The sequence below is a fragment of the Mustela lutreola genome, chromosome 15, assembly GCF_030435805.1.
Source record: "Mustela lutreola isolate mMusLut2 chromosome 15, mMusLut2.pri, whole genome shotgun sequence".
Classification (NCBI taxonomy): Eukaryota; Metazoa; Chordata; class Mammalia; order Carnivora; family Mustelidae; genus Mustela; species Mustela lutreola.
The window spans coordinates 45790838-45817640 of record NC_081304.1 but is presented as its reverse complement, the minus strand read 5'-3'; the positions used below and the strand labels follow the sequence as shown (position 1 = coordinate 45817640).

At 41.2% G+C, this 26803-nt stretch overlaps 2 protein-coding genes and 2 non-coding genes across 8 annotated transcripts in view; 3 read left to right on the top strand and 1 right to left on the bottom strand.

Moving 5' to 3' along the window:
* The window catches only part of TSR1 (TSR1 ribosome maturation factor), a 12476-nt gene extending 5602 nt beyond the window's left edge, over nucleotides 1-6874 (top strand). The window contains exons 9-15 of the mRNA XM_059150407.1: nucleotides 794-956; nucleotides 1670-1780; nucleotides 2661-2793; nucleotides 4514-4630; nucleotides 4968-5108; nucleotides 5213-5287; nucleotides 5416-6874. Of these exons, the coding sequence (XP_059006390.1) occupies nucleotides 794-956; nucleotides 1670-1780; nucleotides 2661-2793; nucleotides 4514-4630; nucleotides 4968-5108; nucleotides 5213-5287; nucleotides 5416-5594 (919 nt within the window). The 3' untranslated portion in view covers nucleotides 5595-6874. The remainder of the gene's footprint in view (nucleotides 1-793; nucleotides 957-1669; nucleotides 1781-2660; nucleotides 2794-4513; nucleotides 4631-4967; nucleotides 5109-5212; nucleotides 5288-5415) is intronic.
* LOC131817238 (small nucleolar RNA SNORD91 family) lies at nucleotides 1929-2020 on the top strand. The gene has a single exon (XR_009348422.1). It is a non-coding gene; the product is annotated as a small nucleolar RNA SNORD91 family (small nucleolar RNA).
* Nucleotides 2928-3022, top strand: LOC131817237 (small nucleolar RNA SNORD91 family). Its single transcript, XR_009348421.1, has one exon. It is a non-coding gene; the product is annotated as a small nucleolar RNA SNORD91 family (small nucleolar RNA).
* SRR (serine racemase) lies at nucleotides 5953-26803 on the bottom strand. 5 transcript variants are annotated; one of them, XM_059150416.1, is made up of 10 exons: nucleotides 26685-26803; nucleotides 20237-20464; nucleotides 18059-18246; nucleotides 11799-11970; nucleotides 9949-10075; nucleotides 9651-9754; nucleotides 7422-7541; nucleotides 7221-7295; nucleotides 6523-6732; nucleotides 5953-6168 (listed from the first exon to the last, which is right to left on the bottom strand). In XM_059150416.1, the coding sequence occupies exons 4-10, from the start codon at nucleotides 11964-11966 to the stop codon at nucleotides 5953-5955; spliced, it is 1020 nt and encodes a 339-aa protein (XP_059006399.1). In that variant the 5' UTR covers nucleotides 11967-11970; nucleotides 18059-18246; nucleotides 20237-20464; nucleotides 26685-26803. The 5 variants fall into 5 exon arrangements, with proteins under 5 accessions (XP_059006399.1, XP_059006395.1, XP_059006397.1 ...); XM_059150412.1 differs by having other exon boundaries at nucleotides 26382-26764; XM_059150414.1 differs by lacking the exon at nucleotides 26685-26803 and having other exon boundaries at nucleotides 20237-21252.

Here is a 26803-nt window from a genome sequence, read left to right as displayed (position 1 = left end):
CACTGAGCCACCCAGGCGCCCCTCTTTTAAGATTTTATTTATCTGAGAGATCATATGGATAGGAGGGCCAGAAGGAAAGAGAGAATCCCAGTCAACTCCATGCTAAACGTACAGCCTGGCACGGGGCTCAGTGCCAGGACCCTGTGATTCTGACCCAAACCAAAACCAAGAGTTGGACCCTTAACTGACTTTGCCACCCAGGCACCCCTGTTAAGAAGCTGTTTTGAATTGTGATTTTAGGGGCAACTGGGTGGCTCAGTGGTTGAGTCTGCCTTTGGTTCAGGTCATGATCTCAGAGTTCTGCATTAGGTTGCCTGACCAGCAGGAAGCCTACTTTTCCCTCTCCCATTCTCCCTGCTTGTGTTCCCTCTCTGGCTGTGTCTCTCTCTGTCAAATAAATAAATAAAATCTTTTTAAAATGAAATGTGGTTTTAGGTTAATTAGGTTATCTTGAGTGACAGTGGTAAAGGTTTTTTGTGTTTTGTTTTTTTTTTTAAAGATTTCTATTTCTTTGACAGAGAGCACAAGTAGGCAGAGAGACAGGCAGAGAGAGGAGAAAGCAGGCTTCCTGCTGAGCAGAGAGCCCGGTGCAGGGCTTGATCCCAGGACCTTGGGGTCATGACCTGAGCTGAAGGCAGAGGCTTAATCCACTGAGTCACCCAGGTGCCCAAGGTTTTTTGTGTTGTTGTTGTTGTTTTTAAACTAAAACCTTAGCTATTTTAGAAGTGACTTGAGTGAAAAAGTAAGTAGTACCGTATAAATTTGACTATTCTCTAAAATCTCCTATATCTAGATTTCAGAAATACAGAGGCCTCAAGAGCTTCCGGACATCTCCATGGGATCCTAAGGAAAACCTTCCTCAAGATTATGCTCGGATCTTTCAGTTTCAGAACTTCACTAATACTAGGAAACGCATTTTTAAAGAAATTGAGGGAAAAGAGGTTGAAGGAGCTGAGGTATCTGCCTTCCTTTGCCCATCCCTATAATGTGCTTTTATTTGTGGGGTGCCCCATCCATTATTCCTCTTGGCGTGAGTACCTTAGATTTGTGCTGCCCATAGTTGAATTAAAGGAGCCACTGAGTCACTGGTAAGATTAACATTGAGAACAAAGAGGTTTCAGATGGTAACTGTGAAAAAGTTTAATCTGGGTAGTTGAGGCATCTGTGAAAGGCAATTTTGAAGGGTGAGGATAGGCTTTAAGAATAGATTAAATGGGGGCGCCTGGGTGGCTCAGTGGGTTAAGCCGCTGCCTTCGGCTCAGGTCATGATCTCAGAGTCCTGGGATCGAGTCCCGCATCGGGCTCTCTGCTGAGAGCCTGCTTCCCCTCTCTCTCTGCCTGCCTCTCCATCTACTTGTGATTTCTCTCTGTCAAATAAATAAATAAAATCTTTAAAAAAAAAAAAAAAAAAGAATAGATTAAATGGGGGCACCTTGGTGGGTCCTGGGATCAAGCCCCGCATTGGGCTCCCTGCTCAGCGGGGAGCCTGTTTCCTCCTCTCTCTCTCTCTCTCTCTGCCTGCCTCTCTGCCTACTTGTAATCTGTCAAACAAATAAATAATTTTTTAAAAAAGTAGACTAAATGACTTTTAACATATTTGGAGAAATGCTTCATCATTATTGAGACATTAAGGGTAACTGCATGATTATTTTCTGCTTTCTTCTGGCAGGTTGGCTGGTATGTCACACTTCATGTCTCTAAAGTCCCTGTCTCAGTGTATGAGTACTTTAAGCGAGGAGCACCCTTGATTGCATTTTCTTTACTACCTCATGAACAGAAGGTGAGTTAGTGTCTTGTGGGAAATGGGGAGTTATGAAACTTTCCAACCAGCTTTGTATTGTATGACAGTCTAAAATTTTATGTGACTGACATTTTGCTCATTGGGATGTGAAAAATCTCCTTTAGGATTAGAAATCAAGAGAATATGATAGAGAAATCAATGATGGTGTTACCCAACATGTCTGAACCTGTCTGAAGCATCTCAGTGATGCAGTCTCTGTGTTCTGAGACTTCTCTTAAGTATGCTCATCAGATCAGATTTTAACCAAGGGTTGGCAGCCTTAACGGGGTTGGGGGTGATGCCATTGCGTAGATCTCTTTTATCATGGTGGCCAGTAGCCATGTGTGTTGGCGTGGATGTGAGAGCTTTTGGCCCGTGGTCAGTCTGAGAGTTGAGGGAAGGGTCTTGAATGAGTGTGGTTTTAAGGCATGTGGTGAGTGAGTGACTTGATCTGATTTTGTGGCAGATGTTGAGCTTTTGTAGTTGGACACCAGAAGGTTAGCTCATACGGAAGGATATGAGAAAGGCTCTAAAAACCAGCTTGTGTTTGACTTGAATACCAGTTGCTGGTAAATATAAAAGGTGAACAACGTTTTGTTAGCTATACTTTTCCATAGATAAGTATTAAAGGGAATCTGAACCTGCTAGTTTGGTTCACCTTCTTTCAATTAAGGCTGCTCTATTTGAAAGATTTTACTTAATTATTTGAGAGAGTGAGAGAGAGCATGAGAGAGGAGAAGGTTAGAGGGAAAAGCAGACTCCCAGGATTCCGGGATCATGACCTGAGCCAAAGGCAGTTGCTTAACCACCTGAGCCACCCAGCCGCTCAAGGCTTCTCTATTTTAGATATGAAGGTCTGATTTTCTTATGCGGTTCCCAGATGTCAGTACTGAATATGGTGGTGAGCCGGCACTCTGGCCACACTGAACCTGTGAAAGCCAAAGAGGAGCTCATCTTCCACTGTGGGTTCAGGCGCTTCCGAGCCTCACCTTTATTCTCTCAGCACACTTCAGGTAAGGCAGTGGGGAAGCTTCTGGGTTCTTGTCCATCTTAATGTCTTCTGGGGGACTATGATTTGTAGTGGGGGCACACAGAATGCAGTTTCAAACTCTAGGTTTCTGGGTTAGTGATATTTTCAGTACTCTGGTCTAGGAGCCAATGATGTTTTAATTCACAATGTCTGAACCTGTCTGAAGCATCCCAGTGATGCAACCTCTGTGTGGTGCTGAGGCTTCTCTGCCATGAGTATTGGTTGCAAAGTGGTTTTTAATGGGAGTCAGTGGCTCTATAAAATGGTGTGTCAAAGTGTAGAACCCTTGGTATCTGGTGGTCTGTGGCAGTGTGGGTGAAGGCTGAGGGTGGCCCACAGTTGGGTATGTGGCTGGCATCTGAGATATTGAGACTAGATGTTGAAGAATGGTGACCAGGGGCACTTTTAGAGTAAAATGACTATACTCCTACGCATTAGGAGTGGGAATATACTTTGCACTAACTTGGAGGCTTCTGAACAACACCTACACACATTCAACTCTCAGCAATGGCTGGAGGAAGATGATGAAGGCAATATTAATGGGTGCTCTGGATAATTTTTGTTTTTCCTAGCCATGCTAACTAAATGAGGGATAGACCTCTCTTTCCCTTAAAATATTTTATTTCCCTATAACTTCAGTACTAAGAAGGGGGGAAGGTTTCAGTGAAGGTAAAAGCAGAAACTTAAGTAGGTCTCAGAATCAGAGATTAGCACAGCATGGCCCTTAGGCCAAATCTGCCCCACCTCTTGTTTTTGTTAAATAAAATTTTGTTGGAACATAGTTGTGGGTTTTGGGGGGGGGGGGGGGGGTTACGCTTTTTTTTTTTTTTTTAAAGTATTGTCTGTGGCTATTTTTTCTGTGGCACTGTTGAACAGTAGTTGGAACAGAAACTGTATGGCCATAAGCCTGAAATATTTACTATTATCTGGCCCTTTATGGAAAATATTAGCCAATCCTGGCCCAAAACTAAGAGCTGTTGATTTAGTGGAGATATTTTCTATAAAGTCTTGTTTCTCAAATGAGGTAGGGGTGATAAATATCAATCACCTGGAGAACTTTTTCAAACCCCGAATATAGTCCAAGCTCCAAGATTCTGCATCCAGTTGAAAAATCACTCTGAACAAAAGAATTGTATCTTTCAGTTGTATTGAGGTAGGAAAATACTGTGAGAACTAGCCGGGTAAAGAAACATAAGTTGCCTTAGGTTTAAGAGTTGCAGTGACTGGGTGGCTCAGTGGGTTAAAGCCTCTGCCTTCAGCTCAGGTCATGATCCCAGGGTCCTGGGATCGAGCCCCGCATCGGGCTCTCTGCTCAGCATGGAGCCTGTTTCCTCCTCTCTCTCTGCCTGCTGCTCTGCCTACTTGTGATCTCTGTCTGTCAAATAAATAAATAAAATCTTTGGGCGCCTGGGTGGCTCAGTGGGTTAAGCCGCTGCCTTCGGCTCAGGTCATGATCTCAGGGTCCTGGGATCGAGTCCCGCATCGGGCTCTCTGCTCAGCAGGGAGCCTGCTTCCTCCTCTCTCTCTCTCTGCCTGCCTCTCTGCCTACTTGTGATCTCTCTCTGTCAAATAAATAAATAAAATCTTTAAAAAAAAAAAAAAAAAAAAAGAGTTGCAGTGATACAGCTTTTCACAGGTTGCTGGATTACCTATGGTTTCTCAAAATGTTTTGGGTTTTTCTTTTTTAACCCCTTTTATGGTAGCGGATAAACATAAATTTCAGAGATTCCTGACTGCTGATGTGGCCTTGGTGGTGACAGTGTATGGCCCAATCACGTTTCCTCCTGCATCTGTGCTGCTTTTCAAACAGAATAGCAACGGTAAGTTAAGTTCACTGAGGTGAACAGGCCTGTAGGTCCTTTGTAGGTTTAAAACTATTTTCTATATTTAGATTTAAGAGCCATTCGGTATGAAGAAAGTAATGATAGTTTTTGAAATATCCCAATCTTACCCTCACAGTGGTCTGAGGCAAGGATGACAAATAGGGTTTTATCTTGCTAACAAAGCATAGCTAATTGGTAGATGCTGCTCAGACTGTTCTATTTAGGGTAGGTTCTGGGGTACCCTAGTGTAAGATTTCTCTAAGAGTTTGTTTAGGTCTTTAAATGGACTGGAGCAATAAATGAAGGCTTTGGCTTCTCTGCTTTTGCTCATTAGGAATGCACAGCCTCATTGCCACAGGCTATCTATTGTCAGTGGATCCAGACAGAATGGTCATCAAGAGAATTGTTTTGAGCGGTCATCCTTTCAAAATTTTTACTAAGATGGCAGTAGTGCGTTACATGTTCTTCAACAGAGGTAGGTGTAAAGGATGGGATCAGATTGCCTTTGTGGAGTGAGGGCTGAGTTTACATTTTGTGGGTATATGTTTCATCTTGGTCTTCTGTGTGTTTCATTCTAAGAGGATGTGTTATGGTTTAAACCAGTGGAACTGAGAACAAAGTGGGGCCGCAGGGGACACATCAAGGAACCTTTGGGTAAGAAACTGTGGGATTTGGTGCCTTGCCCAGGTTTTCCCAGTGCTACTAAATGACTATTGGGTTAGAAGACTACCGCTTTAAAATTTTCTATTTTAGTGTGACCAACTTGGCTGTTTCCTTTCTAGGTACTCATGGCCACATGAAGTGCAGTTTTGATGGGAAGCTAAAATCTCAGGACACAGTACTGATGAACCTCTATAAACGAGTTTTCCCCAAGTGGACTTATGATCCATATGTACCAGAACCAGTACCGTGGATGAAAAAGGAGATTTCTTTAGCAGTGCCTGAAATGGACATGGAGTAATGGATTCATTGGGATTCTGTTTCATTGTTACTAGTGAACACTCCAGGAATGGGAACCTACAGGCTGTAATTAGGCAAAGTTTGTGTTTTCTACTTTAGCCTAGAGGTCTACTGCCTTTTTGCAAAAGGCTTTTCTTGGCCTTGACAAGGTATCTCAGTAAACTATGGATATTTTACCCTTGCTACTTAGTTAAAAAAAAAAAAAAAGAAAGAAAGAAAAGAAACAACTGTTACTGAAACATCCACTCTCCATTAGGAACTTGAAAGTTGTTTAAGAGAGGAATATAAGAAGTTAGAGTAACTAGGAAACAAAATTTCCAAGTAACTAGAGATACTGAATCCCATCTCTTTTGCATAAACTAAACAGAAACAGATTGATAAGGAGCTGGCCTTTCAGCCTGCTTCACCCAAGTTAGGGAGGTTAGGTCTACATTTCCACCACTGAGTACAATACAAATGTTCTTTACTTCTGGGGAAACTGTTTGAAAATGCTGAGACAGGACAGCGGCCACTGCAACACCAGCTGTAGGTTCAATAAGCAGTTTCATCCTCTCCCACACCAGCTGGGTTGCATACTGTTGGTATGGAAGGGAGTAAGAATTAGTGAAATGAGAAAAGGAGAAAGAGCCTAGTTGGTTGACCTTTACAATTAAAGGTCAGGTGGGGTTATATGCCCAATCTAAATTTTTCTTCTTGACCTGTATATATATATATATATATGCTCACCAATGAAGGACAGGGCTTTTTTCCCATCCTAACTGTTTCTACTGTTGAGCAGGTTTTCTTAATACATCTGGGGCACCTCCCATGTCATGAAGTCATCTAGTCAAGTCCCCAGGGATTAAGTTGCTACTCAAAACAGTAGAAGACTCTATTGCCTAAGAATTTGCTCCATTCTTTCGTATTTTCCTTTCCTATCAGAGCCTCACCTTAATTTCTTCCTCTGTGACTGTGAAGACATCATCGACAAGGTCCCTTATAATAGGCCAGGTGTTTAAGCCAATGCTGGATTTGACACCATCTGCTATGGTTTCTGGAGGATAGGGATTGGGAGTCAGTTCCCCTTTCAGCTTGGACTGGTAGCAGTCATCTGCATTCAAGGGTTCAGCAGCATATATCTTCACACTAGGTCTCAGAGCCTAGGAAAAGGAATATTAGACATTTTAAAACTAGCCACAGCATTTTGCTTGCATACCTGTAGTGAAGTAGGCAATACAGGTAACTCATTTCTGTTCAAGAGCCTTTCCCTTGATTGATGTAATAAAAATAGACCTTCAAGCATTTAAGTTGTATGCCTAATAGCCTTTAGTTGCTTAAATCACATCTAGTTCTCCTGGTAACTAGGGAAAAGAGTGGCCCTTGACTTGGATAGTGAGTTGTTGAAATGGGATTCAGGGAAAGGACTGTGAGGATGCCACTCAGGACTGCTTTGCCTTGTGAAGTTGTTACTGATGAAGAACGGCAGGGTAGTGAGGCAGAGAAGAGCCTTCCATTTCAAGTGCCAAGGGTTGGTGGGAAAGAACAGCAATTTGGGGGAATGTTGAGCCAAGTATCCACAGTGTACTACAATGTAAAATAAAATTATCTAGGCCTGAAGCAGGGAGTCCTTAAGAAGCTATTTTCTTACCTTAACTGTAATTGCTATTCCAGCAACCATTCCTCCTCCTCCTACAGGTACCACCAGTGCATCTACCAAGGGTACCTTTAGTGAAAAGAATATAAAGTATAAATAGGTCTATTAATAACCAGTTTTATATGTGTATAAAATAATTATAGACAGCCTAACATTAGCTTTACCGATGGCTAAACAAGAATTAACAGCTCTTACCTGGTTTAGTACTTCCATGGCAATTGTCCCTTGCCCAGCAATCACTGCAGGCTCCTGGTTGGGATGTACCATGATGCCTTCTGTTTCTTCCATAATTCTTCTGGTAACATTTTCTCTGGACTGAAAGAGTACATTAAATTAATATATTTGATTTGTATTTAGAAGTTCCCAACAAGGGTGCCTGGGTGGCTTAGTGGGTTAAAGCCTCTACCTTCTGCTTGGGTCATGTTCCCAGGGTCTTGGGATTGAGTCCCGCATCAGGCTTTCTACTCAGCAGAGAGCCTGCGTCCTCCTCTCTCTCTGCCTGCCTGCCTCTCTGCCTACTTGTGATTCTTCTCTCTCTCTGTCAAATAAATAAAATCTTTAAAAATAAATAAAGTTTCCAAACAAGTTTGATTTAGTAATTTAACACTTTATTGGCCATCCTTTTTTCAGACTTACTGGGGACTGGGGATATAACTGAACAAACTAGTCTCTGCTCAGTGGAGTTACATTCTAATATGCAGAGGGGTGGCATATAAGTAATATGTCTAAATGCTATGGAGAATAGTCTGTTTTATAGGGGATGCTTAGGAAGGGTCTTGAGTAATGTGATTTTTTTTTTTAAAGATTTTATTTATTTATTTATTTGACAGAGAGAGATCACAGGTAGGCAGAGAGGCAGTCAGAGAGAGAGAGAAGCAGGCTCCCCGCTGAGCAGAGAGCCCGATGCGGGACTCGATCCCAGGACCCTGAGATCATGACCTGAGCCGAAGGCAGTGGCTTAACCCACTGAGCCACCCAGGCGCCCCGAGTAATGTGATATTTTTAATAGGATTGAACAAGTGCTGTAGATCTGCAGAATTTTCTAGAGGGAGAATAATAGCAAATGCAAAGACCACAAAGTAGTAGTGCTTGGCTTTTCTGAGAAAAGGCTAAGTTAGTATGGTTGGTGTGAAATATTTGGTGGGACAGTAATAGTGGGAAGACTGAAATGGGCCAGTTCATCCAGGCCTTAAGTGATTGCAAGAATTTTGGTTACCAGTGTGTATAAGATGGGAAACCATTGGAGGGTTTTCAGCTAACGAAACAAGTTTTAACATATTAAATGGATAGTGCAAGGGTGGAAGGAGGGAGACCACTTAAGCTACTGTACCTAGGTGAAAACATGTTCATTTGAATCAGGGTGTTGATGGTAAAGCCTGTTAGAAGTAGTTGGATAACAGAAATTGTTATTTTTTTTAAAGTTTATCTACATCCAATATGGGGCCTGAACTCACAACCTTGAGATTGAGTTGCATACTCTTCCAGCTGAGCCAGCCAGGGTCCCTGGGTAATGGAAATGATTTGAAAGTAGGACCAAGGGGACGCCTGGGTGGCTCAGTTGGTTGAGCAGCTGCCTTCGGCTCGGGTCATGATCCCAGCGTCCTGGGATCGAGTCCCACATCGGGCTCCTTGCTCAGCGGGGAGCCTGCTTCTCCCTCTGCCTCTGCCTGCCATTCTGTCTGCCTGTGTTCGCTCTCTCCCCCTCTCTCTCTCTGATAAATAAATAAAATCTTTAAAAAAAAAAAAAAAAAAAAAAAAAAAGAAAGTAGGACCAAGATTTGGATGTAGGGTGTGGGAGAACTCTCGAAGGTGACTTCATTTATTTTGAGCAACTAGAAGGATAAAAGTTGCCATTTACTAAGAAGGAGAAGACGAGGAGCAGCAGTGGGGAGGAAGATCAGGAGTTTGGTTTTAGACATGATAAGTTTAAGTTGCCTTTTAAGACATTCCAAGTGGGAATATCATCAGGGAATCATTGGAGATAAAAGTCTGGGTTAAGGGCAAAGGTCAGGACTGGAGTTAGAATACAGACTTTTTTTTCTTCAGATATTTTTTAAAGTGTTTTTTGTTTGTTTGTTTTTTGAGAGAGAGCGAGAGCAGAGGGAGAGAGAGATAGAAGCAGACTCCCTCCCAAGTACAGAGCCCCACACAGGGCTCAATCCCACAACCCTGAGACCATGACCTGAGCCTAAACCAAGAGTTGGTCACCCAACTGACAGCCACGCAGGCACCCCAGAGTATAGGGGATATGTTAAACTATGAGATTAATGATCTCATCAGAGTGAGCATAGGTAGAGAAAGGGTTGAGCATGTTAGCGTTGAAAGGTGAAGAGGAACACAGAAGAAACAGCCAGTAGGCTAGAAAGAAGTTTCATTTGATGGTGAAAGTTGGTAAGCTGACACTGAACACTGCTTTCTCCTTACCTCATCACTCTGTTCACTGTACACTATGGAGGCTCCATAGGCTTGTATTGCCAATTTTTTACAATTGGGAGCTGTTTCGGGCACCACAATATAAGCAGGAATTCCTGGGAGGAAGAAACATGTTTAGTTAGTACAAACCAGGAGAATTTAGAATAGAAACTTATGTTTAATTTGCTTATAATGAGATAGGAACCTGGAAATAACCTTCCCACAGTAGTCACCAATCTCACTGATTAAGAATACTTTTCCACTCTTCTCGGATGATCCTACACAGTACCCTGAGAAGTTAGTCAAGTACCTTCTAATTTAGCAGCATAGGCGAGAGCCTGGCCATGGTTTCCACTGCTGTGAGTAACCACGGCTTTGGGCTTCTCTTCTGAGGTGGCAGGAGTCAAGCCTTTGACTGCATTAAGGGCACCGCGAATCTGGAAAAGGGATGGTGAAACCATGTATTTGATTTGATTTAAAAGTTTCTTTTCAAAACACCAAGGAACTTTCCTAGATATTCTCTTCCTAACACCGCACATCCATTCTATCACAAAATCTTGATTGTACCTCTGAAATATCTCCTGCGTTTTTGCCACTACCTTGGTGAAGCCTCATTTCTCAACTTACATGTTATCAAACCTCAACTAATCCTGCCCAGGGATCATTCTCAATATTTCCACTAGATTATGAAAGTGACCTTTTAAAAATGTTCTCTTTTTACTGACTACCTATTTTCTAAATACAAATTCCTTACAAGTTGCAGTCTTTCTAAAACATACTGCTTCTGTCACTGTTGTAGCCATCCTAAATTCGTTTCCCTCCTACAAGTTAGCTCACACCCCTGTACCTCCCAGCATGCTGGTACATATACATATAGTTCTTTTCCTTCACTCCCTGATCTGGCTAAAAGTACTCATCCTATAAAATTTGGATGAAACATCATTGGTTCAACTTCTTTGATCTCCCATGCAAAATTAGGCATTTCATTCCATTGTATTTTATTTGTCTCTCTCAAGTTACTTGTCATTAACCTGTTTGTTGACTGGCCTGTCCTGCAAGTGTAACTAATAGTACAAGACTGTGTGTGTGTATGCCTAGTATAGTTAGTTAAAATAAGTATGTGATGTGTGATGAATGAAAAAAATAAACCATGGCAGAAGCAAAGGGCAAAAGAGAATGGAGAGTTTAATATAAATGTTCTCATTAGGGATGCCTGGGTGGCTCAGTCAGTTAAGCGTCTGCCTTCAGCTAAGTCATGATTCCAGTGTCCTGGGGTCTAGCCCTGCATCAGGCTCCTTGCTCAGTGGGGAGCCTAGCATGCTTTTCCCTCTGCCTGCAGCTCCCCCACCTATGTTCCCTCTCTCTCTCCCTCTGACAAATAAATAAAATCTTAAAAAAAAAAAAAAGTTCTCATTAATGGGTGAGGAAATGTAGTCCTAAAATTACCACTTAACAGGTACTAGTACCTATCAGGCATAGTGCTAAATGCAACATTCAGATTTATACCTGAAAGGATCTTAAAACTCAACTAACAGAAATTAACCGCACTGAATCAACACAGAAGTCTTTTACCTTTTTACCTTTTTACCTTTTACTTATCTATGTAAGTAATCTCTACACCCAATGTAGGGCTCAAACCTCAAAATCAAGAGTTGCATGCTTTTCTTACAGCAAGCCAGGTACCCCCAGAAGTCTATCTTTATGCAAAGGAAAGGCTCTGACATATTTCCTAGAATAAGGGGATAGCTAGATTTAGATCTTTTACATTCATAATAAGGTATCAATGAATAGCAAGTTGACACAACTTGGTTGTATACAGGGTGATCACTCTTGCCCGTGTTGGCTTGCAATAATTAAGGTTAATGTCTATTGTCTGAGTTTAATCACAAGGTGCCCCTTTCATTCTCAACTATGTCCTAGTTTGGACAGTAAATTACATCATCACCCCAATTATAAGAAATTTTGAGATTATGTAAAAGTGGGTTATCAACACCATATTGCTAAGTGACCAGTACTTTATCGAAGGAAAACTTCTACAACCCTTTCTTCAGCTATAAAAATAGTTTACCTACCTCACTGGGTGGTCAGGAGGATCAAATAAATGTGTATGGGAAAGGGATTTGAAAAGATACATGATATATTATCAAAGGGCATTATTACCTTAAAAGATCCAGTTTTCTGGAATAGTTCACATTTGAAGAAAAGATTGCGCCCTGTTACTTGGTTGAAAATGAAACTTGTTAGCACTGGTGTGAGGTGAATAAAATCTTGAATGTTCACATGAGCTTTTTCAACATCAGCAAAAGAGATGCAGTACTGAGCACACATGGTTCTGAAACCCAGGAATAAAAAAAAGGGGTCAAAGCAAAGCCCAAAACAATATGTTTAATGAAAAGATTTGAAAATGGCTAACAGACCCACAGAATGTACAAGAGTGAACCATAATATAAAACATGGACTTTGCTAATGACACATAATGCAGGTTCAATTGTAACAATTCCATTCTGATGGGGGATGTTGATAATGGGGGAGGCTCTGCTTTTGGGGTGTGTGTGTGAGATATATGGGAAGTCTCTTCAACTACCCATCAATCTTGATGTGAATCTCTTTTTTTCTTTTAAGATTTTATTTATTTATTTGACAGATGAGATCACAAGTAGGCAGAGAGGCAGGCAGGCAGAGGAGGAAGCAGGCTCCCCACTGAGCAGAGAGCCCGATGCAGGGCTTTAACCCACTGAGCCACCCAGGTGCCCCTCTTGCTGTGAATCTTAAGTTGCTCTAAAAAAAAAAAAAATATATATATATATATATATATATATATATATATATATATATATGTATGTATACATACATATATGATGGAGGGGCCCCTCCATCACCCTCTTTTAAAAATATATCTTTTAGGGGCACCTGGGTGGCTCAGTGGGTTAAAGCCTCTGCCTTCGGCTCAGGTCATGATCTCAGGGTCCTGGGATCGAGTCCAGCATCGGGCTCTCTGCTCAGTGGGGACCCTGCTTCCTCCTCTCTCTCTCTCTCTCTGCCTGCCTCTCTGCCTACTTGTGATCTCTATCAAAGAAATAAAATCTTAAAAACAAAAAGGGGGTAGGGGAGGAAAATGTACAACACAGGAAAATACACTTGGGGTCTGTGGTAGTAATGGAATGGTCTTTGGTACTGGGGCTCCAGAATCTCTAAATAGAAGGAAAAGTATCTTGAAGCTGCATTTCTTAGTAAATTTCTTTTTTCCAGGGCACCTGGGTGGCTCAGTGGGCTAAGCCTCTGACTTTGGCTTGGGTCATGATCTCGGGGTTCTGGAATCGAGTTCTGCATCAGGCTCTCTGCTCAGCGGGGAGCCTGCTCCCCCCCCCCCGCTTGACTCTCTGCCTATTTGTGATCTCTGTCTGTCAAATAAATAAATAAAATCTTTAAAAAAAAAAAGGGGGGGACGCCTGGGTGGCTCAGTTGGTTAAGCAGCTGCCTTCGGCTCAGGTCATGATCCCAGCGTCCTGGGATCGAGTCCCACATCGGGCTCCTTGCTCAGCAGGGAGCCTGCTTCTCCCTCTGCCTGCCATTCTGTTTGCCTGTGCTTGCTCTCTCCCCCTCTCTCTCTCTGATAAAAAAATAAAAATCTTAAAAAAAAATAAATTTAAAAAAAAAAGGTTTTTTCCCCCTGGTGAAGCTTTATAGGAAAGGCTTAAGGCTTACCCCTCACTCATACCATCCTTTACCATCCAAGCACTGTTACTGGTCTCGACTTTTTCATCATTTTTGTGAAGCTTGAATGAAGTGTGTTCAAAATCTATTAAAATTTTTTATTCAAAAAAATTATTTGGGGCACCTGGGTGGCTCAGTCGTTGAGCAGTTGCCTTTGGCTCAGGTCATGATCCCGGAGTCTGGAATCCAGTCCTGCGTTGGATTCCCTGTTTGGCAGGAAGCCTGCTTCTCCCTCCCCCACTCCCCCAGCTTGTGTTCCCTCTCTCACTGTGTCTCTGTCAAATAAATAAATAAAATATTTTTTAAAAATAAATACTTATTTATTTTTTGGGGCACCTGGGTGGCTCAGTGGGTTAAAGCTTCTGCCTTCGGCTCAGGTCATGGTCCCAGGGTCCTGGGATCAGTCCTGGGATCGGTCCTGGGATTGAGCCCCGTGTCGGGCTCTCTGCTCAATGGGGAGCCTGCTTCCTCCTCTCTCTCTCTGCCAGCCTCTCTGCCTACTTATGATCTGTCAAATAAATTAAAAAAAATACTTATTTATTTTTAAAGAATAAATATTTATTCTTTAAAAATAAATATTTTATTTATTTTTTGACAGGCAGACATCATAAGTAGGCAGAGGGGCAGGCAGAGAAGGGGGGTGGAGCAAGCTCCCTGCTGAGCAGAGAGTCCAAAGCGGGGCTCAATCTCAGGACCCTGAGATCATGACCTGAGCCGAAGGCAGAGGCTCAACCTACTGAGCCACCCAGGCGCCCGAAAATACATAAAATCTTTTTTTTTTAAAGATTTTATTTATTTATTTGACAGAGAGAGATCACAAGTAGGCAGAGAGGCAGGCAGAGAGAGAAAGGAGGAAGCAGGCTCCCTGCCGAGCAGAGAGCCCAATGTGGGACTCGATCCCAGGACCCTGAGATCATGACCTGAGCCGAAGGCAGCGGCTTAACCCACTAAGCCACCCAGGCACCCAATACATAAAATCTTTTAAAAAATTATTTAACAAGGGAGAAAATTGCTTATAACCCTGTCATCTTAATCAATTATGTTCATTTTCTGTCTTGTTTCTTCAGTATACATACATCATATGACAGTTAAAATCAGCACCTTCACAGGTACTTGGATGGTGAAAGTGAGGGTAAAAAAAATAATCAATATACTTTCTGGAAAAACAAATCTCATTTAAAAATGGACAAAGGACTTGAATGGACGTTTCTCTGAAGAAGATATACAAATGGACACAAGCACATGAAAAGATGCTCAACATCACTAATCACTAGGGAAATTCAAATGAAAACCACCTTACACCTATTAGGATGACTACTATTAAGCAAGCAAGTGTTGGCCGGGATGTAGAGACACTGGACTTTTTGTGTGCTGTTGGTGGAAATATAAAATGGTGCAGCAGCTATGAACAGTATGGTAGTTCCTCAAATAATTAAACATAGAATTCTTCATGATCCAACAGTTCCACTTTCAGCACCCTTAAGCCCCATGATATTCAGGGGTCAACTGTACTTTGAAGTATATTTTCAGTGCTTCATACTGGTAAGACAAACAAAATTTCTGTAGCAGCCTATACTAGGGAGCCCCCACACAGCCTGAACTTCTTCAGCTTTATTTATTTATTTATTTATTTATAAAGATTTTATTTATTCATTTGACAGATAGAGATCACAAGTAGGCAGAGAGGCAGGCGGGGCGGGGGGAAGCAGGCTCCCTGCTGAGCAGAGAGCCTGATGCAGGGCTCTATCTGAGGACCCTGAGACCATGACCTGAGCTGAAGGCAGAGGCTTAACCCACTGAGCCACCAGGTGCCCCTATTTTCTTATTTTTTAAAGATTTTATTTATTTATTTGACAGACAGGGATCAGAAGTAGGCAGAAAGTCAAGCAGGGACGGGGGGTGGAAGCAGGCTCCCAACTGAGTAGAGAGCTTGATGAAGGGCTAGATCCCAGGACCCTGAGATATGGCCTGAGCCAAAGTCAGAGGCTTAACCCACTGAACCACCCAGGCACCCCGATACACAACATTTTAAATGGCTACTTTTTTTTTTTTTTTAAGATTTTTATTTATTTGTTTGAGAGAGAGACTGAGAGAGAGAGCATGAGAAGGGGGATGGTCAGAGGGGAAAGGAGACTCCCTGCCGAGCAGGGAGCCTGATGCGGGACTCGATTCCCGGACTCCAGGATCATGACCTGAGCCAAAGGCAGTGGCTTAACCAACTAAGCCACCTAGGTGCTGCTAAATGGCTACTTCTTTTTACAAAAATACCATAGTTTAAAAAGTTTTACATAACTTTTTGAATAGATTCTTTTTTCTATAATTTTTTTGTCTATAATAATGTAACGAACAGGTATGTTGCAAGATCTTTGTGGGAAGAGTCTGTCAAAGGGTATTTTGCATCAAAAAGTATGCACATTGGGCGCCTGGGTGGCTCAGTGTGTTAAGGCCTCTGCCTTCAGCTCAAGTCATGATCCAGGAACCCTGGGATCGAGTCCTGCATCAGGCTCTCTGCTCGGCGGGGAGCCTGCTTCTGCCTGACTCTCTGCCTACTTGTGATCTCTGTCAAATAAATAAAAAATAAAATCTTTAAAAAAAAAAGTATGCACATTAAGACATTTGATATCCACTGCCAAACTGAATTCCAGAGGAGTTGTAGATTTTATCAATTTACACTCCGAACAGCAGTTTCTAAAGGAATGCCCTTTTCCCTTCACCCTGCAGTATCCCTTTTAAATTAATCATTCAATAAATCAATTAATTAATTATTTTTAAAAAGATTTTATTTATTTATTTGACAGGGAGAGAAATCACAAGTAGGCAGAGAGGCAGGCAGAGAGAGAAGGGGAAGCAGGCTCGCCACTGAGCAGAGAGCCCGATGCGGGGCTTGATCCCAGGACCCTGGGATCATCACCTGAGCTGAAGGCAGAGGTTTTAACCCACTGAGCCACCCAGGTGCCCCTGCAGTATCATTTTTGATCCATCAATTTAATATGTTTTGTAGTTTGAATATGTATTTCTTTAGTAGTGATTAAACATTTTTTGCTGTATATTGGCCACATTCTTTTGTGAATCTTTAACATACCACTTCCAAACAGATCATTTATTTTTTTCTGAAATGCCATGTTTATCAAAAATTAAATTTCTGGGCACCTGGGTGGCTCAGTGGGTTAAAGCCTCTGCTTTCAGCTCAGGTCATGATCTCAGGGTCCTGGGAAGGAGCCCCACATTCGCTCTCTGCTCAGCGGGGAACCTGTTTCCCTCTCACTCTCTGCCTGCCTCTCTGCCTGCTTGAGATCTCTGTCAAATAAATAAATAAACTCTTTAAAAAAATTATATTTCTTGGGGCGCCTGTGTGGCTCAGTGGGTTAAGTCCTCTGCCTTCAGCCCAGGTCATGATCCCAGGGTCCTGGGATAGAGCCCCATATTGTGCTCTCTGCTCAGCGGGGAGCCTGCTTCCCCCCTCTCTCTGCCTGCCTCTCTGCCTACTTGTGATCTCTGTCAAATAAATAAAATAAAAAATCTTTTTAAAAAAATCAAATTTTTTTTAATGCTTGGGACCTTTCTGGACTTTGTATTTTGTTCCACTAATCAGAATTCCAGTTCCTTCTCCAGTTGTTCACCATATTTAGTACATTCTGCCATGATTACTCCAAAATGTATTGGATTTTCTCCCATCAGTTCTTTCAAATGAACTTTCAAAATCTTTTATCAAGGTTGCCAGTGTAAGATATACAAATGAACTGAGTCATAATTGATATTTAAAAATACTGAGCCTTCCCATTCATTAACATGGGTGTCTTTCAATTAGTAAAGTCTTTTTGTTTTAGATTTCTCAAGAACTCATTATGTAAGTCCTGTGGAGATCTGATTAAGTTTATGCCTAAGTACAAAGTATTTTTGTTGCTTTCGTGATAAAGTATATGTGTATATATATACATATATATATACATATATAATATATATATATATTATGTGTATATATATACATATATATGTGTATATATATATTTTAAAGATTTTATTTATTTATTTATTTATTTTTTTAAAAGATTTTATTTATTTATTCGACAGAGAGAGATCACAAGTAGGCAGAGAGGAAGGCAGAGAGAGAGGAGGAAGCAAGCTCCCTGCTGAGCAGAGAGCCCGATGCAGGACTCGATCCCAGGACCCTGAGATCATGACCTGAGCCGAAGGCAGCGGCTTAACCCACTGAGCCACCCAGGCGCCCCTTTATTTATTTATTTGACACAGAGAGAGAGATTACAAGTTGGCAGAGAGAGAGGGAAGGAAGGAGGCTCCCTGCCGAGCAGAGAGCCCGATGTGGGACTCGATCCCAGGACCCTGAGATCATGACCTGAGCTGAAGGCAGAGGCTTTAACCCACTGCGCCACCCAGGCGCCCCAAGATAAGGTGTTTATTTATTTGTTTTTAAAGATTTTATTTATTTATTTGACAGAGAGATCACAAGTAGACAGAGAGGCAGGCAGAGAGAGAGAGGGAAGCAGGCTCCCTGCTGAGCAGAAAGCCCGATCCCAAGACCCTGAGATCATGACCCGAGCCCAAGGCAGAGGCCTTAACCCACTGAACCACCCAGGCGCCCAGATAAGATATTTTTAAATAAGTATTTAAATTGCTTACTGATAATATATATGAAAAGTAATAGTTTTTGTATAATTAGCATGTAATAGGATACCTAAGTAGATTACCTTGTTAGATCTAATAGTTTTATAGTTCACTCTCCAACCAACCACACTATCTGCAAATAAAGATGATTTGTTGGGGGCACTTGTGTGGCTCAGTTGCCAAGCGTCTGTCTTTGGCTTGGGTCATGATGCCAGGGTCCTGGAATTGAGCCCCCTGCTTGGCGGGAAGCTCCCTCTCCCTCTTTGTGTCTCTGTCAAATAAATTAAAAAAAATATATATGATTTGTCCTTACCTTATAAGTATACCTCTGGTAACTTTTTCAATGACTTCACAGCTAATTGGTTTATCTGGATTTGCTACTTCCTTCTGAATTAATTTTGGTAATTTATATTTAACTTTTTGGGGGAAATCATCTAATTTAAAATCTCAAATGTATTAGTATAAAGTTGAACACATTAATATTTCTAAGCTTTCTTCCTATCTTTGGTATTTTTATTTATTCAATCAACAAATATTGAACACCTCTTTGTGTCAGATATTATTTGATCCTGGGATATAATGTTAGAAAAATAGAGTTGTCCCTGCTCTTAAAGCTTATAATCTAGCGGAGAGATGTGTTATAAATAATCTAAAAATAAATATATATTTACAAATATTGATAGGTGATATCAGGGAAGTATGTTAGGATACTATAATGGGAGGGTATTTAGATCAAGGAAGGAGGGCTAAGGAAAGCCCTTTATAGAGAAGTGAAATTTATGAGCCATAAGGTGAATAGGCAGAGTAGATGGAAAAGTGTTTCAGCTGGAGGGAATATGCACAAATGTTTTACAGAGGAAAGGAACATGGCATATTCCAGAAACTAAAAGAAGGCCAAAATAGTGATCAGTGAGAAAGAGCAAAATTGGCAGGATCTACATCATAAGGGACAATGAGTCATGGATTTTTTTTCTGAAGAGCAATGGAATACCATTGGACAATTCTGAGCAGGTAAGTGACATGCTAGAATTTGCATTTTCAGAAAATCACTGTGGCTAAATTGTTCCTAATGAAAAGGAAAGAAATAACAGTGAATCAGGGAGTCTATTTAAGAAGTATTGTCTACATGAAAATGCACAGGTGCTTGGATGGTGAAAGTGAGGGTAGAAAAAAATAATCAATATACTTTTTGGAAAAACAAATCTCATTTAAAAATGGGCAAAGGACTTGAATGGACATTTCTCTGAAGAAGATATACAAATGGACACAAGCACATGAAAAGATGCTCAACATCACTAATCACTAGGGAAATTCAAATGAAAACCACAATGAGATACCACCTTACACCTATTAGGATGACTACTATTAAGCAAGCAAGTGTTGGCCAGGATGTGTAGACACTGGACTTTTTGTGTGCTGTTGGTGGAAATAATAAAATGGTGCAGCAGCTATGAACAGTATGGTAGTTCCTCAAATAATTAAACATAGAATTCCTCATGATCCAACAATTCCACTTCTGGGTATATACCCCAAAGAATTCAAAAAGTGTTTCAAAGATGTATTTGTACACCTATGTTAATAGCATTATTCATAATAGCCAAAAGGTGGGAGCAACCCAAGTATCTATCAATAGATGAATGGGTAAACAAAATGTGGTATATACATACAATGGAATGTCATTCAGCTTAAAAAGGAAGGAAATTCTGACAGACCACATGGATGAATCTTGGAGATATTAGGCTAAATGAAATAAGCCAGTCACAAAGAAACAACTACTGTATGATTACACTTATGTGAGGTACCTGGAGTAGTCAGATTCATAGAAACTAAAATGGTGGTTGCCCGAAGCTGGGGACAGGGAGGATGGGAAGTTGTATAGTTTTAGTTTTCCAAGATAAAAGGAGTTCTGGAGATTGCCTGTACAACCAATGTCAATGCACTTAACACTACTGAACTGCATACTTAAAAAATGGTTACAATGGTATATTTCATGTTATATGGACTTTACCATAATTAAGAAAAAAATCACACACACACACACACACAAGAGATACATTTTGGAGATTATAATTAGGCCTCTTATTTGCAAGTCATAGAATCCCAATATGAACTGGCTTAGGCACAAAATGGAGGTAATAAGATTTACTGGTTCATGGAATCCAAGAAGAGTTGAACCACGGGAAGGGCAGGAATATGAAATCTCAGGAACAACTGGAACCAGAGACTTGGTATTTTTCCAGGACTTTCTCATTGTTTCTCACCTCTGCTGTTTTTTTGCATGTTGGCTTCATTCTTTTTCATTGCAGACCAGCTGGTTCCACATGGCAGGACATTTGGCTGTTGACAGCTCCTGTTTTACATTTTATGGCTTCCACACAGGAAAGGATTTTTTTCCCCTTAGTTTCAGTTCAAAAATCCTGGATAAGGATTCTGATTGGCACATCTTGGCCCAGGACCAGTGGCCAAGGGTGTGAGATCATTTGACAATACTATGCAACAGTTACAAGTATTTACAGGAACATGAAAAAGAAACAGAATGATTTTTATAACACAGTATCAATTATATACATTTAAAACACATACATAAAATGATACAATATATTATTCAAAGATACATATATATCCAATGACATATATTAAACACAATTAGAATGGCTACCTAAGAAGGGAGGGAAGGAACATGAATAACTTAAAGAATAAAAGATAAACAAGAAAGGACTTGTTGATGAAAGGGTGAACCAGATATGATTGCCTCAAATCTCTGTACCTGAGGGGAAAATAGCAAACAAAAGTGAGAAGAAGAAAAAAATGAAAGAAAAAGAAAAGGTACTTCTGAGTAAGAATGGGATGGGGTGGGGGGCAGTTTTCGAGAGAAAAGATGAGAATGTTGAGATAATACCATAGCTGTCCACTACAGAAAGAAAAAGCACATATTCTGATATTGGATTAAATGTGGGGAATGAGAGAGGTGGAGGTTAAGGGTAACTCCTGGGTTTTAAACTTAGATGATGGCATAATTAATTGAGATATGACTAGTGAAGAGAGAAGTATTTCAGGAAAAATTAGAGATTTCATGAAATTAAGTTTGAATTATGAGACATCTAAGAGGATATCCTTTTTTTTCTTTGCCAGAAATGTGTCTATTTTTAACATCTATTATATTTCTGAAAAAATGAGCTCTTTATCAAGTGCTATTCTTTTTATTAATTTTTATTGTCTTTATTCTATTTTCTCTTGTTTAATAATTCTTAATAACTTTAATTTTTTAAAAAAGATTTTATTTATTTATTTGACAGACAGAGATAACAAGCAGGCAGAGAGAGAGGAGGAAGCAGGCTCCCCGCTGAGCAGAGAGCCCGATGCAGGGCTCGATCCCAGGACCCTGGGATCATGACCTGAGCCGAAGGCAGAGGCTTTAACCCACTGAGCCACCCAGGCGACCCTAACTTTCATTTTTAAAAAAAGATTTAAGTATTCATTTTAAAAAGATTTAAGTATTCATTTTATAAAGAAGGGGCAGAGGGAGAGGTCTGAAGCAGACCCTGCACTGATAGCAGAGAGCCTGATGTGGGGTTCAACCCCACCACAGTGAGATCATGACCCTAGCCCAAACCAAGAGTTGGATTTCTTTTTTAAGATTTTATTTATTTATTTGACAGAGAGAGAGAGAGAGAGATCACAAGTAGGCAGAGAGGCAGGCAGGGGGGTGGGGGAAGCAGGATCCCTGACCAGCAGAGAGCCTGATGCGGAGCTAGATCCCAGGACCCCGAGATCATGAACTGAGCTGAAGGCAGAGGCCCCACACAATGAACCACCCAGGTGCCCTTAAGAGTTGGATGTTTAACTGACTGAGCCACCCAGATGTCCCATTATTAGTTTTCATTTTTTTTTAAACATTTAAAAAAAAAAATTATTTGACAGAGATCACAAGTAGGCAGAAAGGCAGGCAGAGAGTGAGGAAGGAAAGCAGGCTCCCTGCTGAGCAGAGAGCCCGATGCGGGGCTCGATCCTAGGACCCTGGGATCATGACCCGAGCAGAAAGCAGAGGCTTTAACCCACTGAGCCACACTGGCGCCCTAATTTTCATTCTTTAAAAACTTTTAAGTTTTTTTTTAAATTTTAAAATTGTATTTATTTTTTAATTGTTTTTAAATTATAATTCCAGTATAGTTAACAGTGTTCTATTAGTTTCAAGCATACAATATAGTGATTCAACAATTCTATACATTGCTCAGTGCTCATCAGGGTAAGTGTACTCTTTAATCCCCTTCACCTATTTCACTCATCCCCCTACCAACTTCCCCTCTGGTAACCATCAGTCTCTATAGTTAAGAGTCTTTTTCTTGGTTCGTCTTTTTCTTTCATTTGTTTCTTAAATCCCATATGAGTGAAATCATGTTATTTGTCTTCTCAAACAGACTTATTTAATTTAGGCTTATACTCTCTAGCTCCATTCATGTTATTGCAAATGGCAAAATTTCATTCTTTTTTACAGAATAATATTCTGTTGTATATATGTATCACATCTTTTTTTTTTTTTTTTTTTTTTTTTTTTTTTTTTTTTTTTTAAAGTTAACTCTTTTTTTTTTTTTTTTTTTAAGATTTTGTTTATTTATTTATTTGACAGACAGAGATCACAAGTAGGCAGAGAGGCAGGCAGAGAGAGAGGAGGAAGCAGGCTCTCTGCCGAGCCTGATGTGGGGCTTGATCCCAGGACTCCGGGATCACGACCCGAGCCGAAGGCAGAGGCTTCAACCCACTGAGCCACCCAGGCGCCCCTTTTTTTTTTTTTTAAAGATTTTATTTATTTATTTGACAGACAGAGATCACAGGTAGGCAGAGAGGCAGGCGGCAGGGGGGTGCGGGGGGAAGCAGGCTCCTTGCGGCTTGATCCCAGGACCTTGATCATGACCTGAGCCGAAGGCAGAGGCTTAACCCACTGAATCACCCAGGCGCCCCTCTATCACATCTTCTGTATCCATGGACACTTGGGCTGCTCCCATAATTTGGCTATTAAAGTTATTTATTATTGGTGCAATAAACACAGAGGTAAATGTACCCCTTTTGAATTACTGTTTTTGTATTTTGGGGGTAAATACCCAGAAGTGCTATTATTGGATCGCTTTCTTTTACATTTAATAATAAAAGCACACAGGCTATCAATTTTCCTCTGAGTATATCCTTAATGATATACCCACAGGATGGGCGCCTGGGTGGCTCAGTTGGTTGAGCATCTGCCTTTGGCTTGGGTCATGATCCCAGGGTGCTGGGATCAAGTCCTACATCGGGCTCTCTGCTTAATGGGTGGCCTGCTTCTCCCTCTCCCACTCCCCATGCTTGTGTTCCCTCTCTTGCTGTCTCTTTCTCTGTCAAAAAAAAAAAAAAAGATATACCATAGGTTTTGCTATGCAATATTTTCATTAATTTTATTATTCTTTTAAGATTTTATTTATTTGAGAGAGAGTGAGAGTGAGAGAGACACCATGAGAGGGGGGAGGGTCAGAGAGAGAAGAAGGACTCCCCACTGAGCAGGGAGCCTCATATGGGGCTTGATCCCAGGACTCTGGGATCATGGCCCAACCCAAAGGCAGATGTTCCACTGACTGAGCCACCCATGTGCCCCAGTTTTAATTTTTAAAGAACCCACAGTCTTAGCTTTGTTTACTTTTTTGACCTATGAGTTATTTATGTTTAGGGACCTGGGTGGCTCAGTTGGCTGAGCGACTGCCTTCAGCTCAAGTCATGATCCTGGAGTCTTGGGATGGAGTCCAGATAGGGTTCCCTGCTCAGCAGAAGTCCTCTTCTCCCTCTGATCCTCTCCTCTCTTATGTTCTCTCATGTTTAAATAAAATCTTTTTTTTTTAAATTTTTATTTATTTATTTATTTTATTTGACAAACAGAGATCACAAGTAGGCAGAGAGGCAGGCAGAGAGAGAGGAAGGGAAGCAGGCTCCCTGCTGAGCAGAGAGCCCGATGCGGGGCTCGATCCCAGGACCCTGGGATCATGACCTGAGCCGAAGGCAGAGGCTTTAACCCACTGAGCCACCCAGGCGCCCCTAAATAAAATCTTTAAAAAATTTTTTGTTTAAAAAATTTCCAAGTTGGGGCACCTGGGTGGCTCAGTGGGTTAAACCTCTGCCTGAGATCCCAGGTCATGATCTCAGGATCCTGGGATGGAGCCCTGCATCGGGCTCTCGGCTCAGTGGGGAGTCTGCTTCCTCCTCTTTCTCTGCCTGCCTCTCTGCCTACTTGTGATCTCTGGCAAATAAAAACAACAACAACAACAACAACAAAAAACCACTTGCTTAAAAAAAAATTTCCAAGTAGCTACGTTTTGCTTAATTTTTGATTATTCATTTCTAATTTTACTACTCTGTGCTCAGCAAACATGACCTGTACAATTTTTGTTTTTAGAAACTGAATTCCTCCCAGGTCACCTGGGTGGCCAGCTGGTTGAGCATCTGCCTTGGGCTTGGGTTATGATCCCAGGGTCCTGGGATGGAGCCCTGCATCAGGCTCCCGGCTCAATGGAGAGTCTGCTTTTCCCTCCCCCACCCCAATTTCCTCTTGTGTTCTCACTTTCTCCAATGAATAAACAAAATCTTTTAAAAAAATTTGAATTCCTCCCTTCTCCACTATCCAAACTTGTTATTTTTTGGATTACCCATATATGACCAAATTCCTACTGTAAGAATTTAAAACATTACAGAAAAATAAAGAACCTTCACTCTCTAACCCTTAAATTTATTCTCTTCTACAAAGATAACCACTTTAAAATGTTTAGTATGTCTTCTTGCATACCTTTTTTGGATGTATTCATATAGAAACTTACATATGCAATAAATGGTTTTTTGCTGTACTCAAATAGAACCATACTCTATGTGTTGTTCTGCAACTGGCTTTAAAACATTTTTAAAAATTATTTATCTTGACTGTTTCATGTCAAACACATTTTCTTTTTTTTTTTTTTTTTAAGATTTTTATTTATTTATTTGAGAGAGAGACAGTGAGAGAAAGCATGAGAGTGGAGAAGGTCAGATGGAGAACCAGACTGCCCCTGGAGCTGGGAGCCAGACGTAGGACTTGATCCTAGGACTCCAGGATCATGACCCAAGTACAACGCAGCTGCCCAAACAACTGAGGCACTCAGGCGCCCCACATTTTAATTCTTTAAACTCAGAAGCTTTCACTGTAATACAGGCCTAAATATGATTGTTCATTTATTTTTACCTTGTTATTTCATGAACCTTTAGATCTGAAGGCTAAATTTAAGTCTTAAATTTAAATTTCCCCATCAACTTAGTAAATTTTCTTCTATTTTTTCTTTGATTCCTGTTTCTCCTCAGTCAGTTCTCTTATCACCTTCTGGAACTTGTATTTTATTACTAGTTTTTGGGATCCATTCTCCATGTCTTCTATTCTTGTCTCTCATAGTTTGACTATTGCATTAATTTGGCAATCATGTTTTTCCTAAGAATTTTGTTGATTATTTTTCCATCTTTTGAAAAAAAAAAGTTATCCAATATCTTAATTTCAGTGTTAAAACATGTTCTTTTGGGGTGCCTGGGTGGATCAGCTGGTTGACCATCTGTCTTTGGCTCAGGTCATGATCCCAATGTCCTGCCATCCAGGCACTTATCTGGCTCCCTGCTCAGGGGGGAGTCTGCTTTTCCCTCTATCCCTCTCCCACTCCTGCTCTATCTATCTCTCTCAAAAAAAAAAAAAAAAAAAAAAAAAAGAATGATAGTTTTTAATATTTCTCCATATTTTGTTCATATGTTTTAAATATTGCCACTTGCTCTGACCACTCAAATTAATCTCCTTCTTTTGAAACACTGAATCTTTTCACATATCTATTGACTTTCTCCATCTGCTTAGCCTTCTGGTGGTGAAACCTGTGTCACATAATAGGGATTGAATGAGTAGTGTCAGAGACTGATCAAATGTTTTAGACCCACTCAAAGGAAAATTACTGGTAACTATTTGATGGTGTACAGGTCCAATAGACTGTATGGGATCGGTAAAGAGGAACAGGTGGAGAGAAGCAGTCTTGGGGGAGGGAGTTTCCCCACGGTTCCGAACATGGGCTCAGGAACAGGAAGTTAAAATAGGAGTCTTCTGATGCGGTTACATTTCAAAGATGAAAAAAAACAAAACCACCACCACAGATCCAAGGAAGTCAAGTAATTTTCCCAAGAATCCACAATGATACAGAACTTCCCAAATCAACTTACAATACCTCCTGACCTCCTGATTTACTTCCACATAACCTTCCGTCAGCAAGAGCCAACCATACTGTACTTTTTTTTTTTTTTTTTAAAGAAAGGTTAGGGAGTGGAGAAGTCAGGGGTTTTGGGGATGTAGTCCGCCATTAAAGAAAAAGACTGATATACTCTGATACTTACCCACTGTGTCACCCTGGGCAATTTGCTACGCTTCTCTAGGATTCAGTTTCCTCATCTAAAAAAAGGGTGGGGTGCTCGTACAAGACCTTTAAGGTCCTCAAGTAGCAGCCTGGGACGATAGTCCGGGCCTGTGGAGGCAGACCCTGGCCTAAGATGACTGGAGGAGGCCGGATTGTGGGATGTCCCCGTCAGCCCGAGCCCCAGACCAGCACCAGTGTCCTCGATGGCCACCAAAGCAGCAACAGCAGCAACCGCCACGAACGCCCGCGACGCCTGGCCCGGCTCCACCCGATCTCTTCTCACCTCACAGGCGCGGCGTTCCCAACTCCAGCCTCAGCTCACTTTCCCGACCACACCTTTGCGCACGCGCAGTGCCCGCCTCCCCAGCTCTCTGGAGCCGCGGAACTTGCTTTCAGAGCTTT

Coding starts and splice junctions, on each gene's coding strand:
- SRR (XM_059150416.1), bottom strand. CDS start 11,966: ATGTGTGCTCAGTACTGCATCTCTTTTGCTGATGTTGAAAAAGCTCAT. Junction 7,296..7,421: donor CCATGGAAGTACTAAACCAG/GTAAGAGCTGTT, acceptor TTTTCACTAAAG/GTACCCTTGGTAGATGCACT. Junction 6,733..7,220: donor GAATAGCAATTACAGTTAAG/GTAAGAAAATAG, acceptor TCCTTTTCCTAG/GCTCTGAGACCTAGTGTGAA.